Here is a 27,150-nt window from a genome sequence, read left to right as displayed (position 1 = left end):
TCCAAACTTCTTTGAGCTAGTTTTCTTGGTCTGTTTTCTTTCTGAATATGAGCAAAACATTTACTTCTAAAAACCCTTATATGTGACACTCTAGGTTTTCTTTTGTAAAACATTTCATATGGAGTTTTTTCATGTACAGAGTGGTAAAGCCTGTTTAATAAATAATTTGAGGTGGACAAAGCTTCTGCTCAGAACAGATTAGACAATCCTGACTCTTTCAATAGAGCTCTTAACATGTTCTGCAAGGTTTTGTTTTTCTTTTCTGCAACTCCATTTTGAAATGGTGAATATGGAGCAGTAAGGTCATGTTGTATACTTTCATCACTGAGGAATTTTTTAAATTGGTTGCTAAGAAATTCACCTCCCCGGTCCGTTCTTAGATTAGCTATAGGTTCTTTAAATCTATTTTTACTCCACTTAACAAACGCTTTGAACTTTCCAAAAGTTTCACTCTTCTGTTTTAACACATACACAAATCCAAATCTACTGTAATCATCAACAATAGACAAGAAAAATCTGTTTCTTCCTTGACTTGTCTCAAAAGGACCTGCAAGATCTGCATGAATTAATTCAAAAATTCTTTTTGTTGTTCTCTCACTATGTTTTGGAATGTTTGACTTATGACACTTGGTTTCACTGCATATATTACATTCTACATAGTTAGAACATGGTTTGATTTTTACCCCTTCACACAATTCTGGAATCTTAGAAATTGTTTTATAGTTAGCATGACCAAACCTTTTATGAGTTAAATGGATGCACTCTTGGTGTGGTTTGCAATTGGCTATTGTTTTTGTTGTGACTTTGCTGGCTACAACTTCATTTTCTGTATAAGTATTAATCACATACAAAGAATCTTTCATTATTCTCTGCACACACACCTTGTTTCCCTGTTTTATAGTACAATTTTCTTCAGTAAAACAAACCTCATACCCCATTTCTGTTAACTGAAACACACTTAGAAGGTTTGTTTCTAATTCTGGTACATATAAAACACTTTGTAGTTCAACTCCTAGACAATCAAAATATACATTACTTACACCACATATCTGGATTTTTGTTCTATTTGCAAGGGTAACACACTTTTGCTCTGAAGTAGAAGTTTCTAAGGTTACAAATGAAAGTTTGTCTTTTGTCATACTTATTGAAGCCCCAGAGTCTAAAAACCAAGGATTCATTGTCTCTTTGATTCTTGCTAGAAGACACTTCTTTGTTGATTCAGCTTCATTCATGTTGTTTTCTTCTCTCCACTTTGCTGTCAACAGCTTTTTCTTCTTGTTGTTGCAATCTCGCCTTAAGTGTCCTGTGGAACCACAGTTAAAGCATTTCCTTGCCTTTAATGCAGCCACCACGTCAGAAGATTTATGGCTTTGTTGAAATTCAGCCACAGGAAGTTTAAGGCTCTGTTGTTTTGAAGCTTGTCTTCTTTCATAGGTTTCCAGTAGTTTTCTAGCTACATACTCGAGGGTTAAATTTTTCTCCTCTTGACTTTCCATCATGGTGACAACCGCGTCGTACGATGAATCAAGACTTGACAAAATCACATAGACTTGGTGTATAGTTGTAAACTCCATCCCTCGTGCCCTGAGTTGATTGAAGATTTCTCTCATGCTTTTCAAATGGTTTGACATAGACTCCCCTGGTTTCAGCTTCATTCCATACAGCTTCCGGGTCAGAATTATTTTACTGCCCGCTGTTTCTCTTTGATATACAGCTTGTAGCGCATTCTAGCACTCTTTTGATGTATTCAAAAACTGAATGAAGGAAATTTGAGAGTCTTCTACAGCCAATGCAATAACTGCTATTGCTTTTGCATCGTCCTTAAACCATTTAGCATTCTGTGGATCTGCTCTATCTGGTGGATCCTCTGTGACTACATACCACAGTTCAGCCTGAATCAGATACATTTGCATTTTGTAAGACTATAATGCATAGTTAGAGTCATTCAGCTTTTCCAACAATTGATGCAAACCAGACATATTAGCTCCTGCCATTTCCTCTGCTTTAGGAATTGGTATCTCACCGTCCTCCTGCTCAGAGTCCTCCTCAGAGTCAGCCGACTGAGATTTTTCCTCACTTTGCAGCACTGGCTTTAGCTTGATGTCTTCCTTCATCAACAGTTTTCTGTTTTAGCAGACTCCTGGTTCTGATACTGCACCGTTCCCACCAAGTTCTGGTTCTTCTGCCTGGGTTAGGCTGGCGTAGGCTGCCTGGACTGTCCTGGGCCCATAACCTTTGTTGGGTTATTGCCAGAACTTTTCTCTTTCTGGAACTCTGTTTGTGCTCAGAAAACAAACACACATCACGCAGGTCTTACACAGCAGAGCTGGTTTATTTCCTTCAGGTTTCTGTGCAGTCCAATTCAGATCAGTTCAGATCAGCACACTGAGGCATACACAGAGAGCAGTGATCATAGAGCAGTGATCAGTAAGCAGTGATCAGTCCATTTTACAAAGTGAGAAACTATATACACATCTTACACAATTCTTATCTACATTACATACAGCTGTGATGAGGCTAACTTAGAATCTTGGCAAGGTTCCTAGAACAGCCTCTATCTCAAGGTAATTGCCCAGATAGACTTTCTCTGTTTAACCCTGAGATAGCCATACACACACAATTTTAATGACTAAGCAAGTATTTCTTTTCATATACTTAACAAAGTGCTCCTAAGAAAGGTATGAATGCACCTGTAGCACATGAACACACACAAAGCAACCCAGAGAAAGGGTATAAAGGCTTAAGACCTCAGCAAGGGAAACAGGAGGCTATTAACGTGGAGACGTTATCCTCCAACCATACACTTTACCTTGGGTTGGTTTTACACTTCAATAAATATTTTTAACTGTATCATCTTGCTCATAATAACCTACTACCTGATGTGTATTTAAACTCTCTGCCTGCACAGGACACAGACCACAACACTGTTTTCAGGTTTGATTGACTGACAGTGCAAAGTAGAGGAGGAAAGAGCTGCTAATTATTCAAGGACAATTTGTATCGATGCCGAGTTTGTAAAAGAAAAGAAAAATTCAGGGGCTCAATTACATTAAAAGATGAACATTTCAGGATTGTAGCTCATGGACTCCTGTGCTCAAGGGATGGGAATCAAGTCCAGGAAAAATAGAGGATTAAGGAAATGGGGGAAGGAAGAGGAAAAGGGTGACTCAATTTGGTGTGGCACAATTTGGTGTGGCCTCAATAGCACGGGTGGTGAACCTTCTTGGGCCCAGGAAGCAAATTTCAATTTGGGAAGGGTCTCAGGGGCTGCATTCCAGAAGTGGGAGGGGCCAAGGACAGGGCAAAAGCATGATTTGGACATTTTCCCACCATACATACAAAACACAGCTCAATTCTAGGTATATCTACTCAGGAGTAAGCCTCAGCGCAAGGGCTTTCATGCTTGCAAAGCACAGCTTACTTCTATGCAGTGTATTTAAGGTATTTTAATCTTATATCAATTTTGCTGCGTGGTTTTATTCTGGTTGTGCTTTTTATAATGTATTTTGTATTTGTGCTTTTAACCTGTTGGTTGTTTTATTATGGTTTTAATTTTTGTGAACCGCCCAGAGAGCTTCGGCTATTGGGCAGTGTAGAAATGTAATAAATAAATAAATAAATAAATAAAAGTTTAAATGGCTTTAAATACTCTCTTATCACTGCTCGCTTATTAGAGATAAAAGCAGCAGAAGCTTGCAGCTTGATGGGTAACCCCGGCCCATAGTACGTGGGTGTAGAATTGCAGCCTTAATCAATTAGCAAGAGTGCACCAACGTTCCTGCACTGACTTGTCAGCCTTTTTAGCCACCGCCTTGTTACCTATTTCACAATCTGATGTCAGAGGCCAAGGGAATTTCCCCAGAGAACAGATTCCTGCCTGTCTGTTTAGGTCTTGGGCCAAGCTTAGTAGAAGTGTTTGAAATGTGATATACCGGAAGTGATAAGATACAGCTACAAGTGTAATGTGTTTCAGAATCAGTCCTCCCCGTGCTGGGTCCCTCCAGATGTTTTAGCCTACAATTTCCATCATCCCTGACCATTGGCCATGCTGGCTGGAGCTGATTGGTGTTGTAGTCCAAAACATCTAGAGGGACACAGATTGGGGAAGGCTATTCTAGACAGAGAGTTTTAGTCACAAACCACATCAGGACTGTGCCAAACCCCATGCTAATTACTGCTATTACAAATAGTAAAACAGGACTAAGTTGGATTAGTGCAGGATATTATGTCTGCCTTAATATCATAAAAATGAAGGGCCTTACTTCCATCAAATAACATCTGTTGAAGACACGGTAGGAGGTAACATTTACCCCTTAGATATCTGTCTGATAGTCCCTGCCCGAAGTCCTTACACACTCTAAAATAGAAGTCACAATGCTACCTAGGGACCGAGCAAACATTGCTTTTAGCTATTAGCCAACAAGAAAATGCTGGTGGGCAATGCATGGCAAGAAATGACAAAGGTCAGATTTATTTAGGAGCTGGAGGCAGGTATGTATAAGAAGATCACATTGATGAAGACCTTGAAAAGCTTTTTGTCCAACATCAGCAACTCCTAAGTGGCTCTTGCAAGAACAGGAGGCAAGCATAAACTGAGCAGGCTTTCTGATGTAAGTGGCCCCAAGGTTCTGCATATGCCTCCTTTGCCAGGGAAGCCCGGGTTCACAGAGAGGAAAGGAATGAAGAAAGAAGGCAAAGCAACTACCATACATGACCGAATTTGTAAAGACAAGACACATACCTGAACAGATCACTAAGCTGTTAGTTAATGTCTTTGGCAATTAGCGGTTTCTAAGCATCTAATTGATTAATTAAGTCAAGGAAGTTTCAGCGGCACCCACTGTGATGGGATTAACAATACAATATAAACTAAAGTATACCAGTCACATGATTAAAAGCTTTGGCACAACAAAGCTATTGCCTTATTTGGAATTTGTTATTCCAAATAAGGCAATAGTCGTGCTTCAAGAGGAAAGGAAAAGGGTGGCAGAGCACACAAGTGGGACCTGTAACAAAATGTTGCAGTGTGAAGTGCTCCTCTCCATTGTTCCAGCCAGCCAGTCATACCTCTTTCAAGGTACTTCAATTCCATTCCATTCCACCCTCCCCTTCTCACGGTGCTCATCTGGGCTTAGTTTGGCTCCCTTAGGTGTTTTTTCCCCCTTTTCTTTCTTACTTACTTCTGCAAACCTTGGGGTTCCCCCAAGCATACTGAGGCCTCCCTACTGTAGCCCCATTTTGCATACACAGATGTCATAGCACATGAGTTAAATCGATATTGATACACAAACACACCGGAGATGGGGAAACTGTGGTCTCCAAATAAAGTTGGACTACAACTCCCACCACTCCAACCATTGGCTATACTGGAGGGGTTGATGGGAATTGGAGCACCACAAAATCTGGAGGGCCACAGGTCCCGTCCCCCCCAACCACCAGTATATATAATGCTTGGACCTCCAGGTAAGGCTGAGAAAGATTCCTGTTTGAAACCCTGGAGAACTGGTGCCAGTCAGTGTCAACAACGCCGGCATGAATGGTCTGACTTGGTATAAGGCAGGTTTCTAAAAAGGAGATGCAGATCCAACTTAGGTACATAGAAGTGTCATTCTCTTGTAACTTTTCCTAGTTTTGTTTTAGTAAATCTGTAGCAGACTCTGCCAATTCAGTGTCACCTGCTCACAATTATTCATACCTTTCTATTGGCAACAACATGCAACTCAGCCCTGACCTGCATGATTGGTGTTTCGAGGGAAGCTGGCTACATGGAACAACTGCTTCCAGGCACATATCCAGAAGCAAATGCATTCAGACATCATAACATAAGAAGAGCTATGCTGGATCAGATGAAGGGTCCATCCAGTCTAGCTTTCTGTTCACACAGTGGCCAACCAGCTGCCCACGGGGAACCCATAAGCAGAACATGAGTGCAACAGTACTCTCTTGCCCATATTCCCCAGCAACTGCTGGACATAAGTACATGCCTCTGATACTGGAGGCAGCCTATAGCCATCAGGACTTGTAGCTATTGATAGCCTTCTCTTCCATGAATTTGTCTAACCCGTTTTTAAAGCCAGCCCAATTGGTACCATTACTACTTCTTGTGGTAGCAAATTCCACAGTTTAACTATGCACTGTAGGAAAAAGTTTGTCGCTGCATGATGAAATTAGTCGAGGGTAGCTCTGGGTTTTAGTTCAGTGGTTAGAAAACGCAGGATGAGTGTAAAAAGGGACAGAGTGCTCCAGCAACAGATCCTGGGAACACTAAATACAGAAACCTCCCCCTTGGTGTGAATCTACACCAGTCTCTCTCTCTCCATGGAAGTTCCTCTGCCACCCCCCACCCCCCATCTCCACGCAAGAGTTATTTAGCTGGAAGCACAGCTGAATGAGAATTATGCCAGATTAACCTGCTTAGACTAAAGGAAAAGAAAGACAAAATTAATCTCGGTTGTTGATTGCATTAGGCCTAGTCCTCCCTGAAGCAGAGAGTTGCCAATTCCTTTGAGAAGCAGCTTAAGGCAGGCAGGATGGGGCTTGGCAAAACTGTGAACCCATCTAGGATCGCTTAACTAACTATATTTGTACTTCTCTTGCATTTAAATTTCTATAAACCTATCAGTATCCTGCAAAGTCCTCAAATTAATTCACAGGAGGGCAGCAACAAGGAACCTTGTAGTCTTGACATACCATTCCCCCCACCATATGCTAACAAGGTTGTGATCTCCTGGTAGAGGGTCCTACCCTCACTGGCTGAGAATTGCGCTTCCAGAGAGGATGGTCCAGAGATGGAGAGGGGCCATTTAACCTTCCCCAGTGAAGAATCTCCCAAACTGCTCCCACACCCTGGGTAAAAAATCTCATGAACATGACCCTGAGCTTCTAGGAGGAAAGATGAAATGCATAAACTTCTGCTTCTATGCACAGGCGTGCGCGCGCACACACACACACACACATTTCCCCTCTGTTTCCAGCTGTTTTCTGTTCCATTTCTTACAAAAGATTCTTTTCTAAATCATTGCACATTGAGAAGTCAGCAAACACTCAATAGTTCTCAACATGTGGGGCGTTGTATAGCTGGTGAAGCCCATAAGTTACAATCCGTAAAGGCCTGGTTCAATTCTCACATCAGCCACGAACCGGAGGTGACCATAAGCCAAGCCTCCCTCTTTCAGCCTCAGTTCTGTCTCTCTCATTCAAGCAACAGAGACACTCCTCCTTGTCTAGCTGGGAACCAACACTAGACCATGCCTCTATTGTCCTCTTCCACTTTGCTTCCGCTGCACTGTTTTGCCACACATGGCCTTCTCCGACCCCGTCTGGAAGCACACGGACTTTCGGCTTCGGCATAGGGGACATCCCTGCACATCAGGGCCGTAGCTTTGGTATCGTAAGTGAAATACTGAATTCGGAACACTTTCCTTCCCGCAAAAAATTCTGAAGCTCCTTTCAACCACCCTCCGGAACCCTGAAGGTGCTTCCTCTACATACACCCACCTTCTGATGTCTCATCAGCCAGCCGCCTTCCCATCCCTTTGGTTTCCAAGCATGCTTCTTCCCTAATAGGAAAATTATGGTAGCTACAATAACTACATGGCTCTACCATAGTGTGCCTAAAAGATGCAGACACATGATAAGGAAAACTGCATCATGTACCTGCTTCCTGACATTTCTAATCAGCAGGAGGGTTGTGGTTAAAAAGAAAAACAACAACCCTTCACTATGAGACTGGACACCACAGGCTACCCGTTCCTAAGTGGTTACAGATGCACTCGCTTAAACCCCCATAGCGGTCATTTGTGCTGTGCTTGTCGCATTCAGGGTGCCTTCTTTAAATGGGCTTGTGCAACTCACGTATCGCCCCAGGCCAACAAAAAAAAAACCCTTGTTTGCCCTTTCTCTAGATGTTCCCTGGTCCTGTCTCTATTGCATCAAGTCGTTCGACCAGCCTGCCCCTCATCCGTGCTCTTCTCTGGAAAGCACAAGGCTACAGCTGCAAAAAAACCCCAAAAAAGCTCCCTAAGGCAGCTCCATAGTTTGATGTTCTGCCCCATGTTGTTGGGGTAGCGTCAAGCTGCAATCTATATAATATGCACAGGACAAGCCATAAGATGCCGTCCTAGGCTGAAAATGGCTGACAGAAGGAACTAGAGACACCTAGTGGAAGGAAACGTTATTCCACAGAGTTCACGCTCTAAACAATGGGAGGAGTTAAAGGCCAGCCCTCTTCCATTTCTTTTCTCTTACCAGCCACATCTTCTAAAAATCATTAAAAGGCAAAGAAGTTTGTGTTCTAGTCCAAAAGCTGTTTTAATCCAACATCAGGGTTCGGCTCCTTTGGTTATTCACCAGCTGGGCACTTCTCCAGGACTCCAAAATGCCACCCAGGAGGAGATCAACAAGTTACAATCACACAGCGAGATTTGAAATGCTTTTGAACAGCAGCTTGTAGATCAATAGCACCTCCCACTGCCAATGGTCATCTTCCAAGACTTCATCTTGTCCCCCAGCCCACGATTCAAAAGAACGTTCTTGACACGTAGTCCTTGGATTTTATTTCTTTGCTACTTTTTTTGTCCTGTTGTGTTTTCTTGCCATAAATTCCTGTTGGTTTTTTATTTTGTTTTTTTAAAAAAGCTACCAACAGCAACAAATGATAGTGTTGCATCTAACAGCTTTACACCAGATGTCAGCACGCATGATCACTTTGAACGGGCAAGATGGGAAGGGAAAAGGGATGGAGGAATAGTAGTAGTAGCAAAAATCGATGCATAACCTCCGAGAACAAAAGCCTGAGATACTTCCCCCACCTCTGTGATCTCCACTGAAGTACAAAGAGCCATTCATGCCCATAAACGCCCTCTTCTCTTCCTTGGAAACTAGCGCAAGGCTGACCTGCTCCATTCAGGATCCCATTTTGTATGTGGTGTGGTGCAATGCCATGCATGTTTACTCAGATGTATGTCCCACCATGACACTTACTCCCTAATTTGGAGTTGCAATCTTAGACAAAGAAGACGTGATTCGTTTTCACATAAACAGATATTTCAGTTTAACAAACACTCTTTAGCCCCCGTATTATTCCACGAGAGAAAGAGAGGAGTGAAGAGTAAGAAAGAGGGAAGAGCAATGTGCCATTTGATCCTATGAATGAACCAGTTATTCATCTAGTGCATACTAGAATCTAACCTTTTCCTAGGGGTCTCCGTTCACTATATGGAGAACCATTGCTCATTCTCTAAAAAGCACACAAAGAACCTAAGAAGAGCCCTGTTGGAGCAGACCAAAAGCTTATCTAATCCAGCATCCTGTTCCCCACAGTGGCCAAGCAGATGCCCCAGGGAAGCCCACAAGCAGGACACAAGGGCAATCGCCCTCTCCCGCTGTTGTCCCTTAGCTACTGGTATTCAGAGGAACGCTGCCTCTGAGCGTGGAGGCAACATATAGCCATTGGACAGCCATCTCCTCCATGATTTTTTTTCCAATTTCCCCATTTAAAGCCAACTAAATGGGGCCCCCCTCATCTCCTCTTGCACTAACAAATGCCATAGATTAACTATTCACAGAGTTCTCCATATGGAGGGAAACATTAGGGAATGTTCAAGCATACTGTACATACATGGGGGGCACAGAAGGGGATGGGGGTGCACCCTACTGATTAATTGTAGGGTGAGAACTTCGGCTATTGGGCAGTATAGAAATGTAAATATGTATAAATAGAAATAAATAACAACGCTTACAGAATTTCCTAATGTTATCTATTCCCATCAGCAAACATGTCTGTTCACATAGGAGACCAGCCCAAGGGTCTGAGGCACTGGTTCTTTGAAGGCCCTTACCATGTTGCTGTTAGCCTTGCTGGCATGCGCCTCCATTTGCTGCCAATACTTTTTAGATTCTTGTACAATGTCTTCATGGGTCATTCCTGGGATGACAAAAGAGACACATGTCCAGAGGTTGCAATCGCTAGGTCTTTTTACATTCTTGAAATGGCTTTAGTGTTACAAAAGTCGGCAGACTGACCGTTTCAAGTCATTTTATGAACATGAGGGTTCTTGCACATATGATACAACAGTATGCCAAAGCATATTTCTTTACCTTTGCCAAGACTGCCAACGTGGCAACAGAAGTTTTTGAAGTATGGATGCTTCTTGTACAGCAGCGCTGGGTGACACATGGCCCACATGTAGCCCCCCTGGCCCATTTTTTGTGCATCCCCGGCCCCATATTTTGACAGCACAGCCTCCAAAAAGTGGCAGTTTGCTGTTGAAATGTGGCAGTGCAGTGGCAGCAAAAAAGGGGCTATTTTGCCACTGTATGACTAAACTTCAGTGGCAAAGTCAGCAAAGCAGTGGCAGCTCTGGCAGCAGCAGAGAGAAGTGAGACCACTGGGAGATTCAAGGAGATGGAAATTGGCCCCTGGACCTGCTGAGGTTTCCTGCCCCTGCTCTACAGGAACGTAATGAAGATCTGTCAATATGACTGGGCTTGCATAACAGAACAACTCACCATGGTGGGCTGCCGTGTCACGCAAACCCAGTGCATTTTCCGCAGGGTGGCTTATTTTTTAGCAAACAAGCCACGCTGAGAACCCATGGCTTGTTGTCCGATTATTAATATCCATGGAAGGCTGTCATGTTGTCTGAACCCAGGAGAGCAATTTAATTGTGGCTTACCAGGATCAGCTACAGAGCTGCCTGGCAAGAGCGGCAACCCCCCCCCCCCCCCGTGCTGCTCTTCCGCCCACCCTCGCCAATGCTGAAACAGCACTTTGGAAGGACCATCACTCGTTTGGAAATTTCTTCGGTGCCTCCAAATTGTGCAGATGGGGTCGTAATTTTTTGTTGTTATTGTTGGTCCTTTGCAAATGCCCACTGATGGCTGTGCAATACTTGTCTTACCTGGTCAATTCCTTTGTATGTTTCAGCTGTCAAGTGGAGTAGGAAACATACACGGACAAGAAGAGAGTACATATAGTCTAATTTGCACATAGTTGTAAAGGACCAGGTGAGAAATAACAGTAAGACAAAGAAGGCGTGCATGAGCGCAATTCAGAAGCACCAAACCGGGGAGCGGGGGAGGTGACCGGAGTAAATGCACCAAAGGGGATGGGGGTAACAATATAGAATTCTCATGTAACTCTCACCTCAAATCATTTTCTCAACTCATAATCATGAAGGTAGGGTTTAAATATGTAGAGGTTGCCTTACTGAACACAGTGCGGCTTACTTCTAAATAAACATGTATAGAATTGTGCTGCAGAGACTGCATCTAACGTTGCCTTTAAAATTCCCTAACTCACTCATTGAGATTCCCACTGATAGCTCAGTGAGATAGCGTATGTGGAAAACTACCTCCCACCAACACCCCCAACCCTCTCAGGATCCTTGTGGACATCCCCAGTCCCTTCTCCCTCCTGGCCACAGGCTGAGCCATATGGACACACTCACCAGAGTATTGCTGTAGCAACCAAACTTTAAGCTCTATGAAGCTGTGAGCAAAGTGGCAGCTATCCTCCCGCAAGCAGCCATAACGCACTTCATGCCGGCACACGTCAAACTGGAAGTGCTCCTGGAATTGGCGGATCTTAGAGTATTTCAGAGAGGTGGAACGAACGATGTGGACCAGACACCTGCAACGAGGGGAGGAATATTTATTCACTAGCGAGCAGACCCCGCTTTGCACAGGTTAGAATAGCTATTAGTGTAATACAGTGAAGCCTCCAAGCAAGCTTACACAGCTGTCAGAGTTGGAGACATTGTGCCCACCCTGAGTGAATGAAGCTATGCCCACTAGCACCTTTAAGCACGGCCTCTGCCATGGGGCATTCCATTCCCCTGAGGGGTAGCTGCCCCACAGCAGGGGGAGAGGGCAGCATAATACTGCCAAAGATCGAAAGAGATTGACATAAACACCACCACTTTTCTGTGATATGTTGTACCTTTCCATGTATTTTAATTATAAGCTGTGTTGGAAGCAATTCATGGAAGAAAAGCAGATATAATTATAACACCTAAAATATTATATCTCAGGCCCAATTCAAGGCGCCCAATTCAAGGCCTAAACATTTTAGGACCATGTTATCTGAAGGACCACCTACACTGTATGAGGCTGCCCAAGCGTTAAAGTCAGTCCCTGCTCTCTAGCCCACCAGAGAGAGAGCTGTTGAGCACTAGGGATAGGGTCTTCTCAGTGGTGGCCTCACACCTTTGAACTCTCTCCTCAGGGAAATACATATGGCCTCATTATTGCTGGGTTTTGTTTGAATTCTGTTGTATCTGAGGGAAAATTGTAGTTTAAATGTTGAAATTGTATTGATTGAAATTGTAATTAATATATTTATTGGTGTATTTATTTGTATTTATAAACAATTTACATCTAAAAATTTCAAAGTGCTGTACCCAAATAATAAAAACACAAATATATAAAACCAGTATATAGAATCAATAAACCGTGTCTACATATCCATAAGAACAAAATACATGGACAGCTAAACTACACAGGGAAGGCTTGCATCAAGCAATAGACGTTTCTTCAACTTGCACCTAAAAATAAGTTTTTTTTGGTGCTTGCCTGATCTCAGGGGAAAGATAATTCCACATAGTAGGTGCCACCATGCGAAATATAGTGTGGGGGGGTTAAATGTGTTTTAGAGTCTCAAAAACCATCTTATGAGGGCACTGAGACCTGAAAGGCAGGCTAAAATCTTTCTAAATAAATAAATGAATTAGTTGCCTAAGAGTCAGAACCCACTTGGGGAAAGCATTTGTTTCAGGACTGAGGAGCTCAGCTGTGGCAAGATAAAAATGGTACAGCTTTGTGGATACTGCTTCAAATCATCTGCTGGTGATCGGAGCGGCCAGAGCACTGCCAGGCAGCAATGGGCAACAGCTTCACACTGGAGTAGCACCTGTGGGGGAGGGAGGTGGATCTCCAGATGCTGCAACTCCCACCATCCCTAGCCAGGATAGCCAAGTGAGGGATGTTGGGGGCGGCATTACAACATCTGGGGTGGGCACATGACCTCCACCCCTGGAATAATGCCTGCCCAATTCTCATTTTCATCAGCTGCTAAAGGCAATGCATGATAGCGGAATTTCTCATCCTTACCACCATCCGATAAGATAAGCCAGTATTATTCCCATATTGCAGAAATGGAGCTGAGAGGGTGGCCTTAGGAAAGAAACCCAGCTTGCCTTTTAGGAGCAGATATACATTACTGGCAGAAGAAGAGCCCAGCCCACTTACTTATTATCATAAAAGCTATGTTTCGCAGCTAAATTGGAGCACACTGCCGGCGAGTCCTTGGTCCCTTTGCTGATTATTCGGGGTTTGCTATCAAAGCAGATCTGCAAGCAGACACAGAGAAAAGAAGTTCAGGCTCTTCTGTCTCTATAAGTGTTTATTTTAAAAAAATATTATTTTCTATAGCACTTTCAATACAACGTAACCCTTGCCTCTAAGAACACAAACCATTTTCACAACAACCTTATGAATGCAGACCCTTGTCCCAGATCTCCCGGGACCAAGCACTCCATCCTCTGCATAGTCACTTAAGAGAGCACAGGACGCTTATCCTAATCACTGCAAAGATGAAAGACAGTGGTGTTTTTGTTCTCTGTTCCTCAATGCTGGTTGCTGCTTCTGGAGGCTCAAACAGGGCTGACGATGAAGCTACATGCAAAGCAGTTGCAGCAGACTAGGCAGTCTATCCCAGAGGAGTGCCATCGTCCTAGGACTCTTTAGAACAGCCTTCCCCAATCTGGTGCTTTCCAGGTATGTCAGACGGCATCTCCCATCACCCTAAGCCTGTAGTCCAGTACACCTAAAGGGCACCAGGTTGGAGAAGGCTGCTTTAAAACAATGACTTGCAATGCAGTGCAGAATGGAGGGACAGGCCGGGTTCACACCCAACAGACCATTGTTTCTGGGTAGCTTGTCAACCACCCCAACAACCATCCTCATCAGGTTCGCACAAAGCCACAAGCTATGGCGCATCCCCGCCACACCCCAAATATTCAAAATAGCGGCCACTGCCATAATGAGAAGCCCCACTACGGAGGCTTCTCATTATATGTAAATCAGGTCAGAGTGTGAGAGGTTTTTGTGTTTTACTTCAAAACAAAAACTATCTAAAGCCAGCACAGTATTTTAGGTGAAATGGCCCAATGGCCCAGCTATGGAGTTAGAATAGAGAAGGAGAGGAATCCAGTGAAAGGACATCTTGTGTGTCTCCTACTCCATACCTCACAGAGAAAGGTGAATATGCCCTGGTGTTCCTTCAAGATCTTGGAAATGGTGAGGCTGCCCCGCTTGACCCCACCCAGGGGGTCAAAGAGGAGGTCACGATTGAGGGTTCCTTTCCGCTCCTCTGTCCACACGTCGATCTCCTCCTGGTGGTACGCGAAGGTGCAGTTATCCCCGTACTTACAGTCCTGCTTGTTAAGCATATCTACAAAGCAACAAACATCACACCACCACACACGGAGTGGAGGCTGGGATCAGAACCATGCTCTCTTGCTTCCCCTTCTTCTGTTTCCTTCTCTCCCCACACCCCAAGTTTCACAAGCAGTTAAAAAGAAACAAAAGATGCTACATCTTGGGGTAATCCTTCATCATAATTACATGTCCCTGATCATCTGGACTACAGACCAATTTATTCAGGCCTTGTTGGCTAAGCAAGATGGGACCTAGTAGGAGCAGGTAGCTGCCTCCGGTAGCTGATTTGGGGTGTCATGAAAGGGCAGCAAATGGTTTGCTATTTAATTTAATATTATTGTATTTTTAATCCCAGAGAGAAAGAGAGGCAGGCACTTGCAGGATTTTCTGCCCCAAGTACCTATTATTATTATTATTATTATTATTATTATTATTATTATTCTATTATTTTGGTACAATAAACATTGACTGGTGGGCAGGGGGGTCCATTTACTATTCTGCCTCAGGCAGCAAAATGTCTTGGGCTGACTCTAAGTAGGGGTCCAAAAAGCTTGATGTAGAAAGAAGTGGCACAAGAGTCTCCATATAGAGAGGTTTTCCAATAAAATAATACAGAATTAAAACTCCACCATGACCCAGGTGCATAGACTGCATTTCGTCAGTGGAACTTCCTATGAAGCATTCCCATCACCATGGGAGATTCGTATTTCACCAGTAGTGAAATTTCATTATTTCTGGCAAAACCGATTGTACCATCAAAAAGCAATGACTACACTTGGTGCCAGTGACAAGAGTAACTCCTTTTAATTCCTCCCAATTAGATACAATTGGATTGAATGTCAGCGAACTTCCTCCATATTTACTTACTCAGTCACAGCAAAGCAGTATGGGATTGCCACAATCCTTCTCTTACATGGAAGGGGGCCCTGATACAGACCACAGAGACAAAAGAGTTCCATCTAAAATGGAACTAGATGTGGATTTTTAAAAGGCAAGTGAAATGTTTTAAAAGGCAAGTATGAACACACAGCCAATTTTATCGCAGAACGTATTAGTAAACAAACTAGTGTTATAAGGAGATAAGACCTTTTTCCCTCCATGTCCCAATGGGACGAGTGCAAGAACCACATGCATGTGCAAGTCAAAGTGATTCTTCACAATTATTTCTATTCCCATTAAATTACTGTCATTCTCGGCAAATTATTTTCAAACTCTCTACCTGTAGGGAACCCCTTTTTACATCTACTCAGAATTTGAAGACATGTTCTAAAGTGTATGTTCAGTTCACACAGAGTGTTATTGGACCCCTCTGTCACATCCAGCTCAGAGTCTAACCTTAAATGCACCCTCAACTCTTTTTTACAGTTGAATATTGCAGGGAAGGGTCACACATGGAAAGTATTTTTCAGGGAAACTTGCCTGCCATCATCGATCTTCTCATTGAGATACCCTTGATAAGTTTCCAAAGAAGCCACAATTCCCTGAACACAGTTTGAAAACCACTGGCACAGCATAATAGCAGAGCTCCTACGAGCAGACTTTCCTGCCTCTCTTGTACCCCAACACTCTGCTGAAAATTGTTAATGTGGGACTAGCTGTCCCCAAATGTGCTTATCCATACACTAAGCTCTTAATCAGAGGCCCTACTCTGGATTACCCTGACATCTGGAGGTACCAGGGGACAGGAACGTCTTTCCCTGATCATAGAATGCTGTTCCCAGGGAAACTCATCCAGCACCAACCCTGATGTCATTTTGGTCAACTACCTTTATTTTCTCAGGACTTTTGTTTAATTTATCTGTTTTTATCTTGGCATGCTTGTGTTTATATGTTGTTCTTATTGATTTTGCTTCTTTGAGCATATGTTTTTAGTTTGCGCTATTCTGCTTTGAAATTATGTTAAGCCAACTTGGAAATCTGAATGAAAGATGGGGTATAAATCCCAATCATTGGCAACTGCAATAATGGAAGTGTGAACACATGAAGGAGTAGGAAGGTCAGAAGGGAACAGGTCACCCTCCCCTTCCCCACCTCACCCCAAATAATTTATGACTCACTTTCTCCCTAAATCAGCCCCCACTCCATCTCTTTCAACTCACCTTTGCACAGATAATACGATCCCACAAAATTGGTCTTGGTTGGTCGTGGCCGGATTCTCTTCCAGATTTTATCTTCGGAGTTACGGCGTCTGCCCAGCAGTATATCCCTCTTGCACTTGTGTTCCAGACCTTCTCGATAGGTATAATCACCAGCCTTGGGCCCTACGAGGGGAAGAGGAGATTAAAAAGAGCCCAACTTTGCTAATAGTATTTGGCCCACATCACCAAGAGCAGATGACCTGTTTTGGGATAGCAGATGTGACAGGCTTGTTTGAAGATGTGAGTGGATGCCAGTGGATTCTTCACAAGCAGTGCTGTGTTGGGCATCACCGACTCCGGCTGAGACATCAACAGTTCTACCACTTTCGGTACCATTGTGTGACTTGGCCCTGTATGGTTTGCCTGTAAAGACAATAAAAAGAAGCCTCCTTTAAAGCTCACCAAAAACTAGATGCATGCTTCTCTCGAAGTCCTTCAGTTCCTAAATTAACAAAACGACAGAAGCAAGCAGATTAAAAGAGACTGCTGCTTAATTCTCATCAGAGAGATTGCTCTTGGCACCAGAATTCATTCAATTAAACACCTCTCCACTTATAGCAAGACACTATCTAATCTCTTCCATCAGGTTCCAAGTTCATTCAATGACCCTGTTCAGACAACATGCTAAGTCATGGTGGTTAAGCGTTCTGAGCTACACATTGGGGCTTAGCATGCGATATCAACCATGACTTAGTGTGTCGTGTGAACCATTCCAGCCATAGTGGCTACATAACCACAGTTTAAACACGCTCACTAACCATTTGCTGCAAAAGAGTTAGTGGCCTGACCATAGCTTAAGCGTGTTGCTTGAACAGGCCCATAGAGTCCTAATACAGTCTGTCGCTACCAAGCAAGAGGTGGTTGCAGAAAATCCAGGCCAAGCTGCATTTCAGAAGAGCAAGCCTCAATGATTACTCTACGCGGAAGAAAAACTGCCTCCTGCCACAACTGTTTGAGGAGAATGGTAAAACTGTTCCCAAACTTTGTGGTAAATGCAAAATAAAATCCTTTGAGCATTCTAACAAATTCTAGCTGGGGGATGGGGAGCAAAGAAGAACTATGGAATGGCTGCCATTGCGTTGGGGGAAACTTGGGAACCCATAACTGGATACTGCACTATATTACTGCCTGTTGCACAGAAACGGAAGACCTATTCCCTCCTTTCTCCCAATTCAGAGAGAGTCAACAACTCACCGTAGGTGTTGGTTTCTGGATACCAGCAGGTTGCCGTAGTTCTTGGGTGCTGGTTTCCTCTAAACAGTGAGAGAAAAATACAAAAAAAGCTCAGATGATTTGTCAGTGTAAAAACACTGCTGCCAACTATAGGAGCACTACCACACACACACACACACACACTCCTTCTCTTTTCTGAAATGCCCAAGAGGCAGCAGAAACCAAGTTCCACATTCCTTTAGCACTCAAAGCAAATACTTTCAATAATTTGGGAGAGTGTGCAGAATCCCACTAATTTAAAAAATGTATTAGTGGTACTCTGGCATAGTTCCCATTCATTACAAGGGGCCTGCATGGGCAAACTTTCCAGTGGGTTGTCTCTCCTGTCTTTATTTTAAATTACTCCAAGGCAGGGGCTTTTAGCAAAAGGAAAAAAAAAATCTTCTGGTCCATTAGACATCATTGTTGGGGGGGGGGGGAATGCCATGCTTCAATTTATCCTGAAACATTTCCCCCACTTCTTTGTCCTCTGAGATGTTAATTTTCTCTGCATAATCTCATTATTCATTCATGCTACTAACCATATGCAATTCTTTACGACTTTTGCTTAATTTATAATGCATCGACCTACTAATGTTGCTATTTAATATTATTTAGCACCAACCACATGTACAAACAGATACGCAGTAGGTTTTACAATTGAGCATTGGGTGGGGGGCAGCAGGCCAGGAACCAGCGTGTGCTGAGGGTGGGAGGAGAGGGGGAAGAGAGAGTTAGATGGCAGCGGAGGAGGAAATGACATGATCCCCGGGTAGCTGATGCTGGACAGAGAAGCACCTAGAACCCAATGTGGAATTTTGAAGGAGAATTACTCTCCCGGTGTCACACGGTAACGTGACTCTCATAGGCCCCGTACACCTACCTACATTAAAGGAATCCAGCGCATCCAGTGATCCCCTCCCAGTTCCAAAAGCGTCCAACACATCAAGCCGTGACTCTGTGTACGGGAGAAGGTCTAGGGAATCCAGTGAGTCCAAAGGGGAGCTGCCACCGCCACCCACAGGTGATTCAAAGGCATCCAGAACAGAGGAGGAGGAAAGCTGTTTCGTGGCATCCATCACTAGGCCAAAGGAGGCAGGAGGGAGAGGTGTGGAGACTGGAATGTTGGCCGTTACCACTGGAGGGAGCAGTGGAGTGCCCCCAGGAAACACGGGGATCAGCTGGGGCATCTCGCTAGGCAGATTGGCAGGGATGGCACCTTGGACCAGAGACTTTAGCAGGGAAGATAAATGACATGTCACAATTAGAGCAGAGCAAGAAAGCACAGCAGGCACACAGGGAAAGCAGCACAGGGCACCCTGGCAGTCAGAACGTGAGATTAGTCCACACTTCCTTTCCCCAACCTGCGACTAAGCCCAGACTCACACAGCCCCTCTCTTCTGAAGGGCAAATCCTGTCTCTTATTGCTGTTAAGCCTTAAACCGGCATCAACCTTAACCATGATTAAGGCTAACCAAGCGTCAGGGGTGAGGCAGGACATCACTGGCATGACTGGATAGGGAAAAACAGGCCGGGAGCAGGCAAACAGCTCCACTGGGACACAGAAGAGGCTCAAGTGAGAATCAAAGTGGAGTGAGGCAAGGAGCAGCAGCAGGAAAACTACCAACGTGAGATGTTGACTAGCTTGCCAGTAGCCTCTTCCTGCTTGCTTTTATAGGAGTGATTATGAGGACAGAGCCAGAAAAGCTCAAATGGCCTGAAGTGAGCTAGTGATCAAAGGCAGGGAGGGCTGCAAAGGAGAGCAAACATAAAAAACTTCCCAGTGTTGAGTCAGAATGAATTTCCCCATGCTGACACCTTCCAGACCTTTTGGACTACAACTCCCATCATCCCTGGCCATTGGCCATGCAGGCTGCGGCTATGGGAGTACTCCAAAACATCTGGAGGGCTCCACCTTGGGGAAGGCTGATTACATCTTAGCCAGGTTTTGACACCAAGGCCTCATGCGGAAGTCTTTCCAAGTCCTGCCAGCCAGGATGCTTTTAGCTGGAGGTGCCAGGGGCTGAACCCTGGGCTTCCTGGATGTAAAGCACATGTTCCGCCATTGAGCAATGGACGTCCCCATTTATTTATTTACAATATTTATTTGACGCTTCACATCCAAAAGACTTTGGAGCAGTGAACAACAGATAGAATAAAAGAATTAAAACACAATATTAAAATTACTATTTCTAAAAGAAACAGAGTTCTGAGAAAACCCACGTTGGGGTATAACCACGGCCAGTTACTCAAGAAAAGCTTCCTGAAACGACGACATTTTCAGGAGGTGCCGGAAGCAACACGTTGGCACCTGCCTGACCTCCAATGGCAGGGAATTTCATAGGAAGGGGGCCACCACACTCAAGGCTCTTCTACTGATAAGAGTCCAGTCAGACCAAAGGACCATGTGGAACCATCAGGAACATGTCCTCAGATAACCTTAGAAACTGGGCAATTTGGTAAGGGAGAAAGCACTCTTTCAGGTATCCTGGTCCTAAGTACTTTAGGGCTTTGGACACTAGTATTAGAACCTTAAACCTGGCCCGGTAGCAAATTGGCTGTCAGTGCAGTTGCCTCAGGAAAAGGGTTACGTGCTGAAAACAGAAAGCTCCCGACAACAGCCAAGCTGCTACATTCTACACTAACTCCAGCTTCCAAAGCAGCTTTAAAGGCAGCCCCACATAGAGCGCATTGTAGTAATCCAGTTTTGAGGTTACTAATGCCTGTACTATCATGGCCAAGCTATCCCTATTCAAGACACGGGAAGGGGGGAATACACAGAACGCTCATGCTCAGGAGGAGGAGTGAGGGAAGATCATAAAAGAAAAACAGAGAACAGAGAGATGCATAGACACACTGCTCAGAAATCCACTCTTACCAATGCATACTGTGACCCATCTGTGATAGAATCTAAGATGGAGTCCAGTTCATCCCCAAGAACCCCTCCTTCCGTGAAGTCGTCCACACTCTCAGGGCCTGGCATGGAGGCAGCATCTGCAGAAGGGAGCAGGGTGGCGGCAGGGAGTGACGTTGGCGCGCCTTTGGATTCCAAGTCAGATGGCGAGAAGGCAGAGCCCTCGCTCACAGGGGCAGAGGCAACATTGGGAGGAGTGATGCCCTGTAGGCCCACGGAGCAGTCTGCAAGGGGAATCATTCAAACATGGCTGGGTGGCAGCGCACAGACGCCCCAGTCGGGTGGCAAAACATGAAGCTCAGAGGATCTCGATATTGCAAGCTACTTTACAACCAGCTCAGAATGTGTGTCTGTCTAGCCCAGTATTGCCTAGTCTGACCGGCAGTGGCTATCCAGGGTTTCAAGCAGAGAGCTTTTTCGTCATCTACTACCTGATTCCTTTTATTTCTAAACTGGAGATGCCAGGGATGGAACCAGGGACCTTCTACATGTAAGGGATACACTTTACCACTGAGCCATTGTCTCTCCTGTTTTCAAAATATGACCGCAAGTCTTTCACTAAATGGCTGCCAGGAAGGTTACATTCTATAACAGCACTCCCCCAGCTGGTGCCCTCCAGATTTTTAGACTACAGTTCCCAGCACTCCTGAACAATGGCCACTGATGGGAGCTGGTCCAAAATATCCAAAGGGCACCAGTTTGGGAAAGACTGCTCTAAAGCCTCATTCCTAACAACTCCTTCATGATAAGTGGCTCACACGGATCCCCCAAATTTTATAGCCCACCTGCACAGTGTGTATCACTGGGATCAGATGTCACCAGCAGTGGCTTCCCTCACCACTGTTTATGTGCACAAGGAGCTTCAGCCTGCACTGATCCTCCTGCCCAACCACATCGGTGACAGAAACTATTGTAGGAACAGGGTCAACTTCCCAAAGTGAAAGAACTTGGCTTTCCTTGGTGGACATTTCCTACAGCTCCAGTTATTTGCCTTGGTGACAAAGTAAGCAGCCAGCCAGATATTCTGCAGGTATCTCCATAGCTACAAATCAAAGGAATATAAAACTATCACCTGTTTCAATGTCATCTACAGAGCCCAATCCATTGGAAACAGTCTGCAGAGAGGGGAAAAAGACTAGAGTCAATTCTCTATCATTCAATTCCCTCTCCAATTTTCATAAGCGTACACACAGAAGCTGTTGCATTTTCCCCCCTTGTGTAGGGCAGGCTCTGCTTCTCCTTGTCTTTGCTCCTTTGCTGACACATATACTTGGCTCTGAATCCAGCACTAATTTCCTCTCTCTCTTCACCCTTCCCCTGCATGCTTCAGGAAAGAAGATTGGTAATTTCGAGGTGCCTGGGTATTATTACTTATCATGGAATACTAATTCCCAGAGATAGATCTCAAAGGATTGATTAATGAGATTTCTTGTGATTTAGATAAATGGGCATCTTCAAAGCTGAGTTTGTGGGGTAAAGTAAATGCACTTAAGATGAATACTATACCTGGGATTGTTTATGTTATATGTGGGATTCCCTTATCTATACCTGGCAAATATTTTCAGAAAATCAATGTTGATAAAAATCAATGTTGAAAATCATGTTGATATCCCAACAATGGAAGGATAAATGCTCACCTCCTATAATGCAATGGATTGAGAACCTTATAACTCTTTCAACATTTGTACAGGTGAATATAGGCACTGTCAAATGGATGTTTAGTTGGATATCTAGTCTTGCTAGTAAGTTGCTATGCATTTCATATGCATTCATTGTTAAGGATATATACAAATTTAGGAATGTATATTAAAAAAATGTTTTATAAAAGTAGCGTGGTCTTCCCCTCCCTTCCTGGGGTGGGTGAGCCCAGGATACAGTGTTAGTTCCACTGGCACAACAGTAGATCTCCTCTCAGTCATGAGCATAATTACGCTATGAGATTGTTCTGCCATTAGAAACATGAAATGAGGCTAACTGTTCCATATTTAATGGGAGGACACATATTTTTGGAAACCAGTCTGAATTTTTACGTCAGTCTCTTAGCCCAAATCCACAGAGCCTGAGGGAGGGAAGTTCAACACATACAGCAAGAGAATGCAAGAGAATTAGATCAGCCTAGGCAGGTAAAACATTCGCCACTGTGCAATACCAATCCCAGGATGACTTTGAGGGTGGGGGAGGTTGAATCCTTGACCCAAACTATCATTTCCCAACTATACAAGAATACAGACTTTAAAAGAAAGAAACATTTAGATCCTTTCCAATTCATAGAAGGTAGACAACACATTTAGAAAATTGGAAGTTAAAAAATGCCAACCATTCCCTCTAATGGTGAGCTCAGCCAGTGACGCTGGCAGGACTGTAGCTAAAATGGGCCCACTGAAAAACAAGAGGGAGGCATCAGCATGCTTGGGGGAATCCCATGATTTGCTGAAGAACAAACATCTTTGGGGGGGGGGGAAACCCAAACAACTAAATGAAGATTAATCTTGCTCAGTGACTCCAAAATACTGAGTATCAGGGAGAGGGAGTGGGAGGACACCACTGGGAGAAAAGGAAATGGAATGGAGGTTCCCAGAAGAGGACATGGCTGGCTGACCATAGTCCCGAACAGAAGCACTCCACACTGCAACATTTTGTTGCTGGTCCCACTTGTAACATTTTAAGAATAAAGGCTTACCTGACTTTGTAAGGTGGGTGAAAGGCCGTTGCTGAGTAGAGAAAATGTTTCCAATTCCTGCTGCAAGGAAGAGAGAGAAAGTAGCAGAACACTTAACAGAACAATGATCAATAACACAATTCCAGCATGAAGTCACTTCCATGTAAGACAGGGGCACACCACCTACAGCCTGCAAATGGCCCTTGGCCACTTCCAGTGTGGTTTGCAGAGCCGTAAGGACCCCTGCCCTGGGTTCTCCTTCTTAGTGCTAGCTATAGGAAGACTGGAATCATATGAATTACATGCTATTCCCAGCCAAGAATTGACTACCATGTAGGGATTTCATCCTGAGTGAAGCGAACAGTGATCACTAAGCTTTGACGGGAGGTGAAGCAGGTAGTCACTCTCTTGTTGCCATTGTGCGGGTTCCCCAACACCTTGGCTCTAAATGTTTCCATTTTGCCTTGGAATGAAAGCTAGTAGGGATTTGCTACACAGGGCAAATCAAGCTACATAGAGAACAACATGCCCCACCCCCACTAATCAGCTAGCATGGGACCTCCAGAGATCATAAACATCCAACCTTCCTCCAGTTCTAATCCAATCACACCTTGCTGTACCACTTATTGAACTGTCCACTGAGAGCCCCCCAGGCACAGGTGGGCAACTTGCGGTCCTCCACATGTTGTACCGCAACTCCTATCATCCCTTACCATTGGCTATGCTGGCCAGAACTGATAGGAGTTGCAGTCAAACAACATCTGGAAGGCCATGAATTGCCCTAAGGAGCGCCATATAAGATGTTCTACTATAAGTCGCCCTACAAGCACACATTCCGTGTTTTTGGTTAACCGCCACTTTTGAGCGTTTAACTGGAAAGTGCTCTCCTAAGGCCACCCTTTTGTAGACATTAAACCTTCATCCGGTGAAATCTGGAACTGCCCTGGCAAGCCGGGATCCCTCCCTGAGTTCCCCACAGGTCCAGCTCCCTTTCTCTGAGTTCCTCTCCCAGGTTCTTCCATGAAGTCTCCAGAGTTCTTAACTCTCCCTCCTCTTTTTCCTCTTGAGTCTCTCCTTCCGCTTGAATTCTAAAGTTCATTCCTTCCCCTCCACAAAGTTCATGAGCTTCCTTGCAACTATCACCTGCTTCTCCAGGATTCGAGGTAAAGCAATGAGGAAGGACTCATAATATTCTCTTTCTCCCTCTTAAATCTTTCCCTGCCTTTCTAAGTTCTACTGTGAATTCCCTCTCCCTCTTTCCCCTTCTCCTCAGAAGCCAAATTCACATTGCACAGCCATACTACTTACCCCACAACCCCTCATTCACTCGCTCTCATTCTGGGAAGCCTTCATAGTTAACCATGTAATTGCTCTTTTTAAAATATATTTTTCTCAATAAAACCTTATTTCTGGGAAAGCTCTCATCTCATCTCCATTGCTCCCCCGAGAACCTTACATGGCCATTCTGCTACCTAGATGAAACAATCTGAACATTATTCACGCTTGGCTCTCTTGTGTTTTGGTCAAAACATGATTGCTTAGAACAGCTCTAAAGGACAGGCAGCAGCCGGTTCTCCAGCAAAATACAGCCAGAGTCACAGTGGGAAATGATTCCCCTGGCACCACATTTGAGCTAAATTCTCCCAGACACTCATGTTCTGGAAGAGCTTATTCGCCACCACAGAGGAGCAGTCTTCAGATGTGTTTAGGAACACATATCCCAGGCAAGCGCAATAACACTCTAAACGTTTTCATGGGTACCCAAACCAAAGTGATTCTATTCTGAATTCATTAGCCAAATTCAGTTGACGGTTTCTAATTAACGATGCACATCCTCCAATTTGATCCTTGCAACCACAAACTGCAATCTCAAATGGCAAGCATTAATATGAGGATCATCCAAGTACAAGGGAAAAGCTACAGGACAGTAAGAGATAAGCTGTGAAAAACAACACAGCAAACTTGAAGATATTAACTACCTAGAAATAGTAGCAAGAATCTTGAAAGTAAAGTAGAGTACAGAGCACTGACCAGTCCAACCTTTCAGTTTGCTCTTTACACACAGTGACCCTCAATACACACAGTGACGCTCAATACACACAGTGACCCTCACACAGTGACAAGTTACTTCTCCAACGGGCACCATTGTGGCGCAGCGGCTAGATCAGACCTGCTCAGCTGCACAAAGCTCAACCCAGAGCACCAGCAATATATAGCAACCCATCAGGAGCTCAAACAACAATCCTTAGTTCTGCTCTTTCTCGGACTACGTAACCAGAGGTGAATACCAAGCAGCTCAGAAGTCATTATACATTGCTGATAAGCTGCAGCCAGCTTGGTGGATCACATGATATGCAGTTCTGGGGTAGAGCATTGAGTCTGGATGTTGAACCCCCAAGATCAAATTCCTGCCTGTGAAGACCTGCCACCAAAATGGCGGTGGTCTTGTTCGGTTCTTTTGGCCTTGTGCAGATTTGTTGGCCTCCTAGCAGGGAGGAGGGAGGGAGAGCCTGAGAGCAACTCTCAAGGTTCATCTCGGAGAGAATAGTTGGCTGAGCGAAGCGTTCCAACTCTCCCACAACAACACCTGGGAAGCTATCAGCCTGGCCAATGTCGCGCCAGGGAGGTGTTGACTAATTTCAGCTGTGGGAACAACGGCCTGGTGAGGGGAGTCCCTCTTATAAGGGAGGGGGCGCCAGTGGCCTGAGTGGGGTTTGGGATTAGCTGAGATGGGTCACGATGCCAACAGACCAAAAAAAGGGATAAAGGAGTGGGTAGCCGAGGGTCAGCCATCTTCCCTGAGGCTACATGCGTGTGGAATGGAAGCTCACTGTTGGGCTGGGTGACAGCTCGGGTTTAGAAAGGTTTTTTGTGTTTTTAAGTGTCTGGATGTTCCAGGGGAGTCTAGCCACCTTTGTGACATGGTGGGTTCATTTTAAGCATATGTTTGATTGCTGCTATTCTTTCCTAATCCTTTACCCTTCCCCCCCTCCCCCTCTCTCTCCTCTCCCCTCCCCCTTTTGCTTAAGTGCTGACTGGAGCCTTACGTGTTAGTTTTAGTGTGTGTGTAAATAAACTGCTTCAGTCCGTAAAGTGTGTTTGTGTGGTTATTCTCTGGAGGGCTGGCTAATACCATCTTGGGACGGGGCTAGGGAGGTGGCTGTCTGGGAAATCGGGTGTTTGGTCCAGAGCTTACCTTGCAAGGACGCTGGGTGGACCCCAGACTTCCTTCACACTGCCCAATCGTGACCCTCCAGGGTTAGGGTTAGGCAAGTCATTGTCTCCCAATCTAGCCAAGCTTTAGCCAACCTGGTGCCCTCCAGCTGTATTGGACTACAACTTCCACCATTCCCAGCCAGCCATACTGGCTTGGAATAATTGGAGTTGTAGTCCTATGCATCTGGAGGGCACCAGGTTGGGGAAGGTTGGGCTAGCCCTTCTCCAAGGATTGTTGAGAGGATACAAATTATAATATCCAATGTATGCTAATTGGAAGAGTAGAAAACAAGTATCATACCTGAGGCCTCTTATATGCTTTCCGGATCCTTAATCCCAGCTTCTGTGCAAGCTCCTGGCCAAGTTGTGCCACATTTTCATCCTTCAGCAGAGAAAACAATTAAAGACTTATTTACAGATTCTAGAGGTAAAGTAGAAAGCCTCTCATATGCTTTATTGGTAATGAAAAACAAACAAACCCAAGGACAAAAGTCAAAGTTTTCATTTGTTCTCACGTAACACCAACCCATTGTTCAGTGTTTGTGGAACAAACCGTTATCTCTCCCATCATA

General features: G+C 44.5%; 1 protein-coding gene across 5 annotated transcripts in view; it reads right to left on the bottom strand.

Moving 5' to 3' along the window:
• Positions 1 to 27,150, bottom strand: part of ZC3H7B (zinc finger CCCH-type containing 7B) — a 70,537-nt gene that overhangs the window by 18,335 nt on the left and 25,052 nt on the right. For 3 of the 5 annotated variants that reach the window (XM_063133592.1, XM_063133589.1, XM_063133591.1), the window contains exons 6-17: positions 26,880 to 26,960; positions 23,384 to 23,443; positions 21,776 to 21,818; positions 20,668 to 20,927; positions 18,673 to 19,021; positions 17,772 to 17,830; positions 16,778 to 16,940; positions 16,539 to 16,700; positions 14,247 to 14,452; positions 13,249 to 13,349; positions 11,451 to 11,632; positions 9,840 to 9,925 (exon numbers count right to left, since the gene is read on the bottom strand). In XM_063133592.1, coding sequence (XP_062989662.1) covers positions 9,840 to 9,925; positions 11,451 to 11,632; positions 13,249 to 13,349; positions 14,247 to 14,452; positions 16,539 to 16,700; positions 16,778 to 16,940; positions 17,772 to 17,830; positions 18,673 to 19,021; positions 20,668 to 20,927; positions 21,776 to 21,818; positions 23,384 to 23,443; positions 26,880 to 26,960 — 1,752 coding nt within the window. The remainder of the gene's footprint in view (positions 1 to 9,839; positions 9,926 to 11,450; positions 11,633 to 13,248; positions 13,350 to 14,246; positions 14,453 to 16,538; positions 16,701 to 16,777; positions 16,941 to 17,771; positions 17,831 to 18,672; positions 19,022 to 20,667; positions 20,928 to 21,775; positions 21,819 to 23,383; positions 23,444 to 26,879; positions 26,961 to 27,150) is intronic. The other 2 variants (XM_063133593.1, XM_063133590.1) reach the window with 2 other exon arrangements.

The sequence above is a fragment of the Elgaria multicarinata genome, chromosome 9, assembly GCF_023053635.1.
Source record: "Elgaria multicarinata webbii isolate HBS135686 ecotype San Diego chromosome 9, rElgMul1.1.pri, whole genome shotgun sequence".
Taxonomy (NCBI): domain Eukaryota; kingdom Metazoa; phylum Chordata; class Lepidosauria; order Squamata; family Anguidae; genus Elgaria; species Elgaria multicarinata.
Note: the sequence above shows the minus strand (reverse complement) of the source record. Positions and strands in the feature narration are given on the sequence as shown.